This window comes from Suricata suricatta, chromosome 3, assembly GCF_006229205.1.
Source record: "Suricata suricatta isolate VVHF042 chromosome 3, meerkat_22Aug2017_6uvM2_HiC, whole genome shotgun sequence".
In the NCBI taxonomy this organism is placed as follows: domain Eukaryota; kingdom Metazoa; phylum Chordata; class Mammalia; order Carnivora; family Herpestidae; genus Suricata; species Suricata suricatta.
In genome coordinates this window covers 5,726,276-5,741,256 of record NC_043702.1, presented here as the reverse complement: position 1 = coordinate 5,741,256, position 14,981 = coordinate 5,726,276, and the positions used below count along the sequence as shown (strand labels likewise).

The 14,981-nt window shown below is 51.7% G+C and overlaps 1 protein-coding gene across 1 annotated transcript in view; it reads left to right on the top strand.

Moving 5' to 3' along the window:
- TRPM8 (transient receptor potential cation channel subfamily M member 8) overlaps window positions 1-14,981 on the top strand; it is a 72,350-nt gene that overhangs the window by 40,360 nt on the left and 17,009 nt on the right. The window contains exons 15-19 of the mRNA XM_029932858.1: window positions 311-527; window positions 6,310-6,401; window positions 7,615-7,756; window positions 8,820-8,991; window positions 10,075-10,252. Coding sequence (XP_029788718.1) covers window positions 311-527; window positions 6,310-6,401; window positions 7,615-7,756; window positions 8,820-8,991; window positions 10,075-10,252 — 801 coding nt within the window. The remainder of the gene's footprint in view (window positions 1-310; window positions 528-6,309; window positions 6,402-7,614; window positions 7,757-8,819; window positions 8,992-10,074; window positions 10,253-14,981) is intronic.

The window sequence follows — 14,981 nt, the reverse complement described above, 5'->3', positions numbered from 1 at the left end:
CGTGTGTGTGTGTGCACACGCACACATGTGTGCTCTTAGGTAAGGGGTTATAAGGCCTGGAACGTATGATGGAACTGTAGGGTGCATGCCCACACCGTAGGGCTGGGAACCTTCTCCGGCTTTCCCCAGGTTCGATCCCAAACAGTTGGAGATAGAGTTACATCTTCAGCATCCAAGGCAGATTTCGGATTTGTCAAGCCTGGGTTTTGGCGGGGTCGATCTGGTTCCCCTTCCCTCCGCCGTGGGTCCGCAGCCCCCTTGGGCAGTGGTGGTCCAGACGGTGATGCTATGCTCTTACCTCTCGGTCCAGGAAGAAGCCCATCGACAAGCACAAGAAGATTCTCTGGTACTATGTGGCCTTCTTCACCTCCCCGTTTGTGGTCTTTGCCTGGAACGTGGTCTTCTACATCGCATTCCTCCTGCTCTTTGCCTACGTGCTCCTCATGGATTTTCACTCGGTGCCACACTCCCCCGAGCTGGTCCTCTACGCGCTCGTCTTTGTCCTGTTCTGTGACGAAGTAAGACAGGTAGGACAGTCCCTACGTGGGACTCAGTAGGTGGTATCTTCCTAAAGCCAATGGAGAGCAGAAGTTGCTTCTCAAGTTCCAACATCATGGTTTTTCTAAAGGAAATGGTGCCTTTTCAGTAGCTCAGCCCTCTGGTGCGGTTTCCTAGCGCCAAGCTCGCTCCTTGCTGGTTAATGTTAATTGATGGAAATGAATTACTCAGGATTGGGAATGTGTTCAAAGAGAAGATTGACCTTGGACTGTAAACTGACACCTACCATTACCGTCACCAAGGGAGGCAGGGGAGATGGGGGGCCTTTCAAGCTAAGAGCATCTTAATGCCCAGCGCGTCACAGTGACAGTGTTAGAAAGTCACAGAAGTCCCTGTGGAGTTTGGGGAGTGTGTGTGAATTATTCATGGTGCTTTTTGGCAGTTTCTTTGGGATCTGCATCTTTCGGCACCCTCTCCCCACCACTGAATCCAAAACTTTAGCCCAAGCCTGGCCCGCAGCAGGTGCTCACTTGGTAACTGTCGGACAGATACGCGTTGATGGTCAAGGGCGATGCTGTCCCTAAACCGTTATGAAAAGTCCCAGGAAATCTTTCCGGACTTAGCGATGACTGGAGAGCAGTGCTGCTGCTCCCACTTCCGTTGCCCCTTCGCAGCCCAAACCCAACATCCTGCCCGGTCAGTAGGTGCGGCCTCAGTGCGTATGTTTACGACGGCAGGTGCTGCAAGGGATCTGGAGGGCCCGAGCGCCGCTCTTGACCTCACAGCGTCGCCGCCTAGTACGGCAATCCTAAAGTGGCTTCAACTATCATGCGAAGTCTGACTGTCGTTCTTGGCGGCTTCCAGGAGCCCTTGATTGAGGATGATTTTTGAGTCTTTTTCGGTTCTCAGCGGGAGAGTGTCTTGATCAATTATCAGTGTCTGCTGGGGGGCTGGGGGGCTGCGGGGCCAGGGACATCTTGGTGCCAGGGCCCTGCGGCTGCCTTCCCTAGCCCAGTGAGCGCAGGTGGGGGACAGAGATGGGTGGCAGGGGGAGGAAGAGCAAGATGAACGACACAAGTCAGCGTTGAGCTTGGGACGGTGTCAGGCTTTCTGTCTACCAGCAACTGTGCCCCGGGGCAGGGTCCTGCCCACCTGCAGAGGATTCTGACTTCACGTCAGCCTCTTGAGGGCCCCGTGTACTGGCTCGTGAGGTCACAGCTCCAATGAGGTACACGGGGGTTGGGACTTCAGTGTATGACTTTTGAAGGGTGCAATTCGCCCCATACCCCCCCATTAGACTTTTTCTCCCAGCTGCCATCTTTACTTGCTAGCTTTGACTTGCTGTGTGTCTGCAGCAAGGGGGTGAAAGTGTCCGGCTCGGGAGAAGCAAAGACGGAAGGAGATTGCACACGTAAAGCAGGAATGGGCTCAGGCAGCGTGAGGAAGGCAGGGAATAGCGCCCTTTCTTCTGGGAATCTGCCGACGCCGTTGTAGGCGCTGAGCTGGCCCTCTGCATGGGGTCCTGCCTTCCTCCTTTTCCTTCACATTGGGGTGTCGTTTCTCCAGCTCCTTGTATATATGCTGCTGTTGTCTAGATGCGAGTGGCATGAAAATGGCCCAACGCAGAGATTTGTTTCTTATTTGTAAGTGACCCACAGGGGCTAGCTCAAGGGATGGCATGGATGTAGATTTGGCGAGTGAGTGTATATTTATTTTTAATTACTTTTTTTAGTTTATTTATTGAGAGAGAGAGAGAGGGAGGGAGAGAGAGAGCATGCACAAGCAGGGGAGGGGCAGAGAGAGAAGGAGAGACAGAATCCCAAGCAGGCTCTGTGCTGATGGCGCAGGGCTCGAACTCATGAACCGTGAGACCGTGACCTGAGCTGAGATCGAGAGTCGGATGCTTAACTGCCGAGCCACCCAGGGGGTGTGTGTTTTCTAAGAGATGAGCCGGTGGGCAGGGTCTTCCTAATCCAGCCCCACCGCTGTGCTCTGGCTGGAGCCAGCCGCGGGCCGTGCTGGTGGCTTGTGAGGCCAGAGCGCAGGAGACTCGGGAAGCCCGGCTTCGAGGGGGTCAGGAGTGTCCTTTGGAGCAGAGGGTGCTGCGGGTGGCTGCTTCCCGGAATGTTCTTTCCTCGCTCATCCATGCTCCCAGGGGTTTCCTCACTAGTCGAGGGGCCGACCCCGCCTCCCTCACTGCACGAAGGCACAGAAGGTACAGTGTGAGTCCAGACACTGGTCCCTCCAGGCCTCTAGTGAAGTCGTGGGGCTGGAGACAGGACTTACTCTGGGCTGCGTAAGAGGGCGGGGCTTGGCCCGGGGGGTGGAAGACGCAAGGAGACATGTCTCAGCACAAGTCAAACACTTCATTCGTGCCTTCTTCCTTTCAGCCGGTGTTTCCCAAGCACCTGCCAGGCGCCAGGCCCTGTTCTAGACCCTGGAGATAGATACAGCAATGAGCGAAGTGCGCCAAGATCTCTGTTCTTATGGAGTTTTTACCAATTAAAGAGGATCGGCAGGGCTCATTTCTGGGAGTTTCCAAGGACAGAACAGCACTGCACAGAGTCTTTTATTTACTGGAAGTTCGGCCTAGGGGATGGCAGCGGTGAGATTAGACGTGTTTAGGCCACATCTGTCTCATCCAAGGTTGTATGGACATTTAGCTACCACGTCATTGTTCGAAGGAGACTCAAGACAAGTGCATGGTGCTTGGAGAGGGACCCTGGGCAGGTGTCGTGTGAAGGGTTTCCAGGAGACACGGGGCAGACAGAGTGGTGGGCGGGGGGCAGGAACCTCGGGGAGCAAAGAGGGCTACAGAGAAGCACTTCTGAGTCATTCCTGGGGCCTTCTAGGAGGAGGTGATGCTCACAGCTTCTGGCCGAGTCCTCCTATTCTGTCTACATTTATAATGGGTGATGTCTGATATGGAGGTTGATAATCAGACATCCAGCTTTGGGCAAATATTTCTTCTTTCTCCTTTTAAACATCCCTTGGAGCGGTGTAATTCAGCGATCCTGCATGTACTGAGGCGATGGTACAGGAGGGCCGTGGGCTGAGGGGTGGGAGCAGAGGGGGATGGAGGGGTTCAAGTCCCTCTCTGCCCTTGGACAGCTGACCCCAGGTCTGTGAGCCTGACTGCGGAGCATGGCCTCCGGGATTCTCGTCGTTGAAGGAATCCGACGCTGGGGGTCGCTGTTTCTCTTCTGCCCGCAGACCAGGGCTGGAATCTGGTTTCCTCAGGAATCCGCTCTGCTGGGCCCTGGCCCCGAGGCTGTCTTAATTAACCTAATTCACACTGGTTAGGAAACCCGGAACCAAACGGGATGTCACCTGGTTTAGTTGTGTCTGGGTATCACAAAGTGGACTCTTCTGTCTCCTTCCCCGGGGGGCGGGGGGCTATAATGTGCTAAATTTGAATTTCAACCAAGTCAGTTGGTAAGTCCAAATGTCCATTAATCAACTTGTGGATCTTTTTTTTAAATTTTTAAATATTTTTATTTATTTTAGAGAGAGAGAGAGAGAATGTGAGCAGGGGAGGGTCAGAGAGAGAGGGAGACACAGAATCTGAAGACAGGCTCCAGGCTCTGAGCTGTCAGCGCAGAGCCCGACATGGGGCTCGAACCCATGAACCATGAAATCATGACCTGAGCCGAAGTCGGCCACTCAACTGACTGAGCCCCCCAGGCGCCCCTCAACTTGTGGATCTTTATGTAACACAAGAGAAGTTCCATCATCCCTTTAGTCTTAAGGCCCACTGAATCCCCAAATCCTGAAAGATACGGTGGAATATGGTTCTGGTATTTTATGACTATAGCCCCTTTCTGTCATTCCATTCAGAAAAGAGGCCTTGTTCATTAAAAAAAAAAATGCTTTCTTACTACAAGAGTGCCTCCAAGCTCCAGGACCAATCTGGCTCAGGCCAGGATTCTGAGGGGCCGAGCGGGGGGGGGGGGGGGGGGGGGGGGGGGGGGGGGGGGGGGGGGGGGGGGGGGGGGGGGGGGGGGGGGGGGGGGGGGGGCGGCTCCTCGTTCCTCCCAGACCAGGGCCTGAAAGGGGGAGCAGTGGCCAGGGCCTGTCCCAGCCACTCTCATCTTGTGGACGGTCTTGGTGGGTAATTGGTGAGACCGGGGTCGCCCCGATGGACGGTGAGGGATGTTGACTTGCTTCCTGGGCCCGCGAGTTCAGCCACTCCACAGGGGAATGTGGTCGAACCCGGGCTGGGAGATGTCGTTTCCCTGGTGCTTGATTTTGTAATACCCTCTCCACCTTCGTCCCCTGAAGTTGCCGTCTGTGTTTATAAATGAATAAATAGGAAACACTTCTTGAGAAACGGATGATGTTTCTTGAATCCCATCCAAGACTGAAGTTGTAGGATCGCTGTGGGTGTAGAGAAGCCACGGATGCGGACGGTATGACACTCTCTGAGATTCACAACCGCGCCCCCCCCCCCACCTCTGCCAACGGAGGCTGACACTTGCTGCCACCTGCCTTGGGCAGGTTCCTTAGCCTTTTCTCCCCGCAGAGGCCTTGTTTTTGGGTGCCGAATAGGAAATGTAGTATCTGAGTATCAGATGGACCCATATTGGTAAGCTCATTTAGTGACATTGAAAAGTACCGTGTGTCTTTGAGGCCACTTCCTTGCGTTGTTTTCCTGCGACGCTCAGGTAAGTCTGGTAGTCTCTTTATCTGAGCTCATCTGGGCTTGGTCTCACCGTCCTGCCAGCCCTTGCCACATTTCATTTTAAACACGTCCGATGACTGCCTTTCCCCCGGGCCAGTGGATTCTTTGAGAACCAGCGTCATACCTAATCTGACGTCCTGCATGCCAGGAGCCTGGCAGAGGTGTCTGGAATCCTGCGGGCTCTCAGGAAACATGTTAGGAGTGGAGGGAGGAATGGGGGGCTCAGATGGCTGCCCTGGAATCCCCCGGACCCAGCAGACAGATCCCCAGGAGGCTGTCCTCCTGGATCATCTTTCCCCTCTTTATCTCCTGACATGATTTTTTCCCGAGAAACGATGCCCGGTGCACACAAATCGTGATGGAGGGTCGCTGAGGCACACTGCTCCTGTCAGTCATCTCTGTGACCACATCTGTCCTCATAGGCGCCGTATAGAACACCTGTGTGCAAACTAAAAAAAAATTTCCTGGGGGACCTAGGTGGCTCAGTCATTTAGGCGTCTGACTTCAGCTCGTGGTTTGTGGGTTGGAGCCCCACGTCAGCTCTGTGCTGACGGCTCGGAGCCTGGAGCCTGCTTCCGATTCTGTGTCTCCCTCTCTCTGTGCCTCTCCCATGCTCGTGCTCTGTCTCTCTCTGTCTCTCAATAATAATTAGACACTAAAAAAATTATTTTAAAAAGAGAAAAAAGAAAATTCCTTTTATCAAGATGTTTTATCACCATGTGCCAAAAGTATTTACAATAAATATGCAAATCTATGATGATGACAGTATGGAAAATACCCTGTAGAGTTGTGCAGTGCACAGCTTACACCACTGTACTGGGTGGCTCAGGTGTTCACATTTGTCCACCCATTTTGTGCTCACTGTCTTCACTGTCTTCAGGTTCATCTTTAAAGAACAACAGTGATACATGAGACCTTTTTCTAACTTTGTCAGCAACACATGAGTAACAGAACAGCAAGCATGCAACCAACTTTCTGACCCCCCCGGAATATCACGAGGCTGGGGGTAGGGCACATCGTGGGCTCGGAATGAATGTGGGGGAAAAATGTGCGAACATTAAAAAACAATCTGGAAGCAGTTCATGTTTCCCAGAAGTTGATGTTCTCTCTCTGTCCCTTTCTCTGTGCAGTGGTACATGAATGGGGTGAATTACTTTACTGACCTGTGGAATGTCATGGACACACTTGGGCTGTTTTACTTCATAGCAGGAATTGTGTTTCGGTAAGTCAGCTGCACTACCTTTCCCAGTTTCTGGTGTTCTTGGATTTTCTCGGGTGCAAAGGTGAAGACAAGACCTTTATGTTTCAAGCCCAAGATGAACCTGTCTCCCCTCCCCCCCATCTCGAGCTCTTGCAAACGCCACTGTTTGAGCCTCTTAGAGACCCAGCGTGGTTGGTGCGAAGTTACGTCTCCTCTCTTCTCCCTCCTGGTGATCTGCAATTGAAAAGTTCTTCACAGTGTTTCTCTCTGTGCTCAGAGAATCTGGGAGGGATGATTAGAAATGGAGGAAGCAGAGAGTGCTGAACATGTTACATGTTGCATAGCACATTCCATTTGGACCATATAATCTTCTACAATGTACTTAACTTCGCGTGAGTGCTGACTGTGGAGCCCGCCCTCCCAAGTCAGAGCATATGATTAGGAAAACCCATCTAGAATCGCTGTTCAAGGCAAAAAGCAGTGTGTACGCCACGCGAAAGGGAACTTAAGGGACACCTGGGCTCACATCGCCCATGCCCTCGTCCCTCTTGCTTTCCCCGTGTAGCTTCACGGTGAAGCTCATGGTCAGATTAGAGCTGCACCCATAGCCCCCCTCGCAGAGAAGCCTGACTCTTCGTACATTCGCCTACCCATGCTTGCTCGGCAATTTGAAGTGAGTGAGAGCTGTTTCCCCCTCCAATAACTTTCCTTTCTGCTGGGGTTCAGCATTTGAATCATGGTGGGTTGGACACGATTTCTAGAGAATTCCAGGTCGAAAGCATATGTGGCTCTCAATTAACACATTAGCAGGTGGTCAGTGAATCAAATGATCTGGTGCAAATGAAGTGAAGTCTCATTCGGGAAAGCCTGCCAGAGCCAGGTCCCAAGTGGCCGCGCTGGGCTGTGGGGACGGGGATCGCTCTGGTGGCCCAGGGAGCCAGGAAGTTAGCGATCATGTGACTGGGTTCTTAGAGTAGGTAGTGTCTGAGGATGATGTGCCCAAGTGGGAAAGCCTCGGCAAGCCCTGTTTGTGCAGCGTCGCTGCTCTACTGGAGCCCACAGGGCAGAAGACCAGGGCCAGTGGTCCTCAGTGACTGACAGGTGCCGGCTGTCGCCTGTCTCCACTCACTTCCGGCGCTCCGACTCTTTCTCTTTGTGTTCAGTTATTTTTAAAAACAAAACTTTGAACTGTTTTGTCCATATGTCATGTGCTCTGCTCTTCTCCCTTCCATAGGCTCCACTCTTCGAACAAAACCTCTTTGTATTCCGGGAGAGTCATCTTTTGCCTGGATTATATTATATTCACTCTAAGGTTGATCCACATTTTCACTGTAAGCAGAAACTTAGGACCCAAGATTATCATGTTGCAGAGGATGGTAAGCACGGAGAAGGTCGGTGGTCTGCATTCTGCTTGCTAGACCCAAGCTCCTTCCATTGTCCGTAGAAGGGTTTTGTCCACAGATAGGTCACAGTTGGGGAGGTTTGCTGTCTTTGATGTGGTTCCATCAGGGGCCTCCCCCAGCTTAAAATTTAACAGTAAATGACCGGTAGGAGCTAGGGGCTAATTAAATGCGTTGCTGGTGAAGATATCCATTCTGATTTTACTCCTTACCAAATGTTTTCATTTGCGTCTGGGCAACTCAGTAAGACAAGAGACAGGATAGTGACATTTGTACCCATTTTGTAGATGCAGACCATGGAGGTTAATATGTTTGTCTGGAAACATGCAGAGGGCTGGAAGCATAGCAAAGATTAGAGCTTCTTTTCTATAGCCACGCAGTTTAGATGTAGCCCCCATTTCACAGGGACGCCCAACAGAAGGATAATTACCCACTGATGATGTTGGTTTCCTAAGCTCGTTTTCCAGATGACCCAAACCTCCCGTGCTTCTGTCTCTAAATCAGATGGGTGTTTGGATTAGCTCATCTGGAGGTTGCTTTCCAACACTGAGGTCCTTGGAGTTTGTGGTTTTAATTCAAAGCATATCTGAGACATCAAGTCACCATGAAGTCAGGCTGTGTGTGCAAAAAGTTAAAAAAAAAATGAAACCGTGCATTCTTGTTTCATAAAGATAGCTTTCAATTTTCCTTAGAAAAGTACTGAGGGCACAATGTAGGGATTTAAAGAACGTGAGCCCGGTGAGGTGTAGAGGTGCAGGTACGCCGGAATCGGGTCCCTCTTTCACTCTCGAGCTGGTCTCTCCTCCGGAAGGTTTCTGTGGCCGAGCTGGCTGGGAGACCTACAGGCAAAAATGCATCTGTTGGTTTTAAATCTGGAAAGTAGATGTCCCAGGACCCTAAGCTGGGCAAAGGCTATTTTTAGAATTAGGGGGACACAGGGTGACTGGAAATTCTACTTTCCCTGTAGTCAATCGAGCAGATGAGCCCCGCCCCCCGGGGGGCGTGGTCCCGACTCGGTTCCCTTGTCCTCCCTTGACAGCTGATCGACGTGTTCTTCTTCCTGTTCCTCTTCGCGGTGTGGATGGTGGCCTTTGGCGTGGCCAGGCAAGGGATCCTCAGGCAAAACGAGCATCGCTGGAGGTGGATCTTCCGCTCGGTCATCTACGAGCCCTACCTGGCCATGTTCGGCCAAGTGCCCAGCGACGTGGACGGTGAGCCTGACGGGGCCCCAGGTGGGGACAGCCGGGAGCAGGTGCTTGCTTCCAGAGCCGGCCTCCAGGGCTCCCGGCTTTGACCCCCAGCCGGAGCCGGAGCTGGGTCGACACCAGGGAGCGAACACTGACCCTCACAACCTTTCCTTTGAGCAGGACCTTACGCCCGCCTTGCAGACGTGGCCCACATCTTAGTCTGCGATTTTTCAACGTCTCAAAAAAATAGCGTTTCTTGTATTTTCAACAGCGATGTGGCGATTGACAACAACAAGCCGCACGGGTTTAGGAACAGGGATTGTGAGTTGCCCTCTCCTGCATAACTGGTGCCCTTTTATTTCAAAAGGAGCAATATGGAATTTGCACTGGAAATTGGAACTTAAACACCCAGCACTAGCCACCGCCGACTGTCTCTTGGAGGCCGGGTAATGGCGGCGCGGTGGCACCGATGTGCCCGCACCCAGGGAAGAGTGGGACATGTGTGCTCTGAGCAAGCTGTCACAAGCATCTCTGTGATGCTGACTAGAGCCGAGGCTTGTCATGTTCCGTCCTGTGCTGACACCGTGATCCCCGTGTTTCCCCTGCCCTGCCAGTCGATTTTTCACCTCCTGGGTGTTTTCTCGATTATCCCTGTGGCCCCAGGCAGCCCTGGCCTCTTCCAAGACTTCAGCTCTTTCCCTGGGCACTGATGGTGGAAAGGCACCTTGCTATCGTTATTCCCCGTCTGCACCCTGCGCTCCCCATTATACACAGGGAGCGTTTCATCCCGTGGGTGTAGTCCTTTGTGAGGACTGGGACTTTTCCCAAGGCTTCCGCTTCCGGGGTCTGTCGCTCACCTTCACGCAGTTGTGCAAATCCCGTCCTCGAGCCCTCCTATGGTTTCATCCCTCATCTCCAATCCATCAGCTGGTTTTGTTGATTAAATCTCAGTGTCTACGAAACCCACACACCTTTTATCATCTCCACCGCCCCCCAAGCCGTCCTCATTAGGTGATAATTGTCTGTGTCTCCCGCCTCCACTCCGGGTGCCTGGTGCCGCCTCCTCCAGAGGGTCCTCACTTTGCCTTTCGGTTTCTGCGTCCGCAGGCACCACGTACGACTTCTCCCACTGCACCTTCACCGGGAACGAGTCTAAGCCCCTGTGTGTGGAGCTAGATGAGCACAACCTGCCTCGGTTCCCCGAGTGGGTCACTATCCCCCTCGTGTGCATCTACATGCTCTCCACCAACATCCTGCTGGTCAACCTGCTCGTCGCCATGTTTGGGTACGTGCCCAGCCGCGGCTTTCCCGGGCATTCACGGTGAACCGGGCGGGCTGGAGGGACCAGGGGCGAGGTCCCAGAGGTCCACCTGGAGGAAGGAAGTTAGGTGAGAGTCTGGGCAAGAGTGGACCGGAGGGGGTGCGGCCTCAAAGGGACTATACTGAAAACACAGTGAGTGAGTCCCTTTGAGCTATGCTGCAGGTTTAGATGACTCCAAGGACCGGTGCCTGTGACGCCCTCCAGGACACTCAGACTCTGGAAGTCTAGCCTCCACCTGGCGATTTCCCCAGGTGCCACGATGCAGGTGTGGTGCCGATGCAGCGGGGTTCAGCTCCTCTCCAACGCTTTCACTTTCTAGGGACTCGGTGGCTTGGATTCTAGGGTTTAAAGGACTCTAGTTAGTGGCTGCTTTAAAGATTTTCAGTTTAAATACAAATCTCATAAGAGCAGAGTCTGAAGAGTGACTTTCTTTTCTGTGTGTGTGTTTTTTAATTTATTATTGAGACAGAAACAGAGCATGAACAGGTGAGGGTCAGAGAGAGAAGGAGACACAGAATCTGAAGCAGGCTCCTGGCTCTGAACCATCAGCACAGAACCTGATGTGGGGCTCGAACTCACGAACTGAGAGATCGTGACCTGAGCCGAAGTTGGATGCTTAACCGATTGAGCCACCCAGGTGCCCCGAGAGCGACTTTCTTTGGGGGGCTCATGTCTCATGAGGTTGAGGGAGGATGAGATGGTGACTCTAAAATATTTTTGTTGCCTTTGGCACTTCTCCATAGTACTTTCAGGGAGTCACGATACTCATTTACCTTCGTCTTTCTTAGGAGGGTTTCACGGGGATTCGGTGGCACTGTCAGTGTGAGCAACTTAGTTGTATGTTGTTGCTTTAAGTAAGTAGTCATGTTTTTTAAGTTTGTTTGTCTATTCTGAGGGGGGTGGGCAGACAGAGGGAGAGACAATCCCAAGCAGGCTCCGCATTGTCATTGTGGAGCCTGATGTGGGGCTCAAACTCATGAATCCATGAGGTCATGAGTCAGACCTCATTTCAGAGCCCAAATCGGCTCATTTTGGCTTATTTCAGAGCCAAAATTAAGAGTCAGACTCTTAACCAACTGAACCACCCAGGCGCCCTACGGTAGGTGGTCATTTTGGGTATGTGATCCTAGCACGGACATAAAAGTTGGCAGCAGTATATCATTGTTAAATGTTAGGGTAGAAGAGAAACACCTTGTTAGAATCAGAAACCCAGAAACTATGAAAGACGAGAGAAACAGCGTTGATTTCGTGAAGTGTGTGTTGAAGGGTATCTCCAAGGGAGTCACATGGTACGTGGTGGCTTGCGGGAAACCTTTGCGTGAAAAGAACACAGACTTTTTAATTCCTGATATAGATCGAGCTCCTGCAGATGGATCACAGAAAAATGATTCAATAAAAATTGACAGAGGAAATACGGGTCAGAGAAGGAAACTTCAAATGGCAGCAAATCACATGATAAGGGGCTGCGTCTCGTTGCTGGGAAAGGCCAGGAAAAGCCAACGAGTTTAGGTGTAGCGCCCATCAGCTGAGCAGAAATTTCAGAGAGCCTCTTGTGTTGGGGATGGTGCTGAGAAGTGGGCTTTGCTGCTGGCAATGTGAATTGTCTCTAAGTCTTTGGAAAGTGATATGAAAGGAAATAACGCACGCAAGTCTCGGAGCCCGCTGTCTCGCATCCGGGACTCTGTCCTAAGGGCATATATGGACACACATACATACAAGGATGGTTGTTGGATCATTGTTTGATGCCTGTTCACTGGGGAATGGCCGAATAAAGCTTGTAATAGATGACAGAGTATCGTGCAGGTTTTTAAAAAAGATAGATCTCTTCTTATGACTTGAAAGAATGATAGTCTTAAATATAAAAAGCAAATTGCAGACAAATTTTTATGATGAATGTCCTTTTCTTGCAGTAAAAAATAAGAAATTAAAAGAATATAATTAATTAAAAAATACAAGTATATGGGGTATCTGTGTGGCTTAGTCGGTGAAGCATCTGACTTTGGCCAGGGTCATGATCTCACGGTTCCTGAGTTCGAGCCCCGTGTCAGGCTCTGTGCTGACGGGTCAGAGTCTGGTGCCTGCTTCGGATTCTTTGTCTCCCTCTCTCTCAGCTCCTCCCTGGCTCTCTCTCTTTCTCAAAAATAAACATATAAAAAATTAAGAATACAAGTATGTATTTCACTTGTTACAGTGATCACATAAAACTCTTATAATTTAGAGAAAAAATAAGAAAAAGACAAGGGTCACATAGAGCCCTGGGCTCCCGAGAGACACAGCGATTGTAGATGAGGGTCTGTGGCCTCCCTTTGCACAGGGCTGGGTGGGGGGTGTGTGCCTCTGGGCTTGTCACCCATCTATCAGGCTGAACAGCGAGTGGCCATCTGGTTTACCGGTGCACAAAGAAGCCCTCCCTCAGTCCTGCCTCTTCACTGTGGCCACAGAAATGTCTCTAAAATGTTACTGCTCTACTTAAAATTCTGGGAGGATGTCAGTATTTCCCCATGGTTTTCAAGGTAAATTTCAGGCTCTTCAGCTCTTTGCCAAAGCCTTCCATGACCTGGCTTTTGAGCACGGTCTGTCCCCAGGGGGCACCTAGGTGTGACCTGTGACAGCGGATGCTTTGCAAGCGCTGTTCCCTCTGTTGGTATTACTTCCTCCATCTTGACGGTCTCTTGCCCCAGTCCTGCTTGCTTTGTAAGAAGCTGAGTATCAGCCTCTGCCCGAGTGGCCCCTGATGCCCTCCCCACTTTGTGTAGAGACTCCCGGCACCCGCGCCCGTGACAGCCTCTGTCCTCCTGGACCGTAAACCCTAGAGGATGGAGATTGAGTCAGCCTCAGCACCGGGAACCCCTGGGTTAGATGAACGAGAGCAAGGCTTTTCCCGTGTTCAGTGCATTATTCGGTGATGGCTTGGGAACTTGGCTTCCAGGTCTTACATTTCCTGAGACATGTCAATGGTCAGTCACAGTCCAGCGAGGGCTGCAGCACATAGATGGATGGTGTCAGTTCCATGCCGGGTGCCTGGGGGGGTCCCAGAGATCATGTGACCATTGTGTCCTTGTGGACCTAAAGAGAATGTGCAGCCCTCTTCATCACGGCCCCAAAGGGTGGCCAGGCAGGGAAGGACTCGGGAGTCAGGATGCTGCCCGAGGTCCCAGTCTCAGATGCAGAGAGAGTGGCAGCTGCTGGGTGATTATGTGTCCACAGGAAAGCCGGGGAGGGAGGACACACCCTCACAGCCTCACCCCGATCACCGAACAGTCCCTGTGAAAACTGACCAGTCGTGCTATTTCCCCCGAAATTAACCGAAGGGGCTGACAGCTCCTGATGCCGTGACCTCCGAGCTGCACTCATGTGGTAAAATCTCAGAGAGGCACCGAACAGAATGTCACTTAGATTTGTCCTGAGTCTGTGTGCGATGACCTCGCCGCATTCCTAATTCATGATCCGCATCACAGTGATGAACTGAGGGAACCTGGAGCCAGGGGGGACTGGAGGCCCGCGTGTCGTTTTCACATTGAGGAAGTGAATGCCCGGCCGTGGCTCTGGCCACACGGCAGTCCAGTGTGCCTGTGTCCATTCAAGTCTTGAATGCAGCTCTCCTCCCCAAGACACCCCAACCGTGGTGTGGCACCCTGCTGCTGCCCTATTCAGCGCTGAGGTGTGACAACTTGGGGGCATCCCCCCTTTTGGGGGGTTCTTCTAGAATAGTCCTTGCCGAGGGGCATCTGGGGGTCTCAGTCGGTTGAGCATCTGACTCTTGATCTCGCTTCAGGTCATGATCTCGTGGCTCGTGAGTCTGAGCCCTGCATCTGTCAGTGCAGAGCCTGCTTGGAACTTTCTCTCTCTTTTTCTGCCCCTCCCCCCTGGCCTTCTCTTTCTCTCACTTTCAAGTTAAATAAACAGACAAAAAAAATTTTTAAAAAGAAAGAAAAGAGGATAGTTCCAGGTTAACCAGAAACCTCTTCTTTGTTCACTCCTGTCTGGGAACTTGCAAGGGGCTTCAGCCTCCCTCCTGCCATCCTGGGGCAGAATCTTCAGAACACGGTTTCCGATGACCGTGGGTGTTGTTCTCGGCGCTGTGAGCCAGCGGTGCCCGGCGGTGACCCCCGTCTGGCACCGCATCCAAATATTCATGTAAAAGCTTAGCCATGCACAACGGCAACCTTATGAACCGTAACGTAAATGAGCCCGAGGGGATTTTAAAGCAGGTATTAGAGTGCTCTCTAGATGGTATTCAACGGGGAGAGGTAATGGATGTAAACCTGTGATTATTCTGCGTTAAAATCATCGATCACTGGCCTTGTGCAGCTTATCAGAGCATGAAGCGAACTCACAGTCAGGAGATGACTCTGGGTCATCTTGTCACTCAGCTGTGATGCTTCCGGGCACCGTGTCCTGGAGACAAATCTACCCTATGCCTTCCTTCCAAAGGGCACTCATCAAACATGCCCTCATCTAGGAGAATTTCTGTGACCAAACTGTGTTTTAATCTTAGGAATAATACATGTTCATTACAATAGGCGGAAAAGTAGAAAAAGGAAAATAATCACCTGGGACCAACTAAAGGTTCGGGTGATGCCTCAACAGGTCAGGAGGGCTATTGAAACGGGGGAGAAGGAGAAAAGAGCAGATGACGGGGTCCTAACAATGGCTCCTGTTTACCGATTCTCTTCTCACTTAATTATTGGCC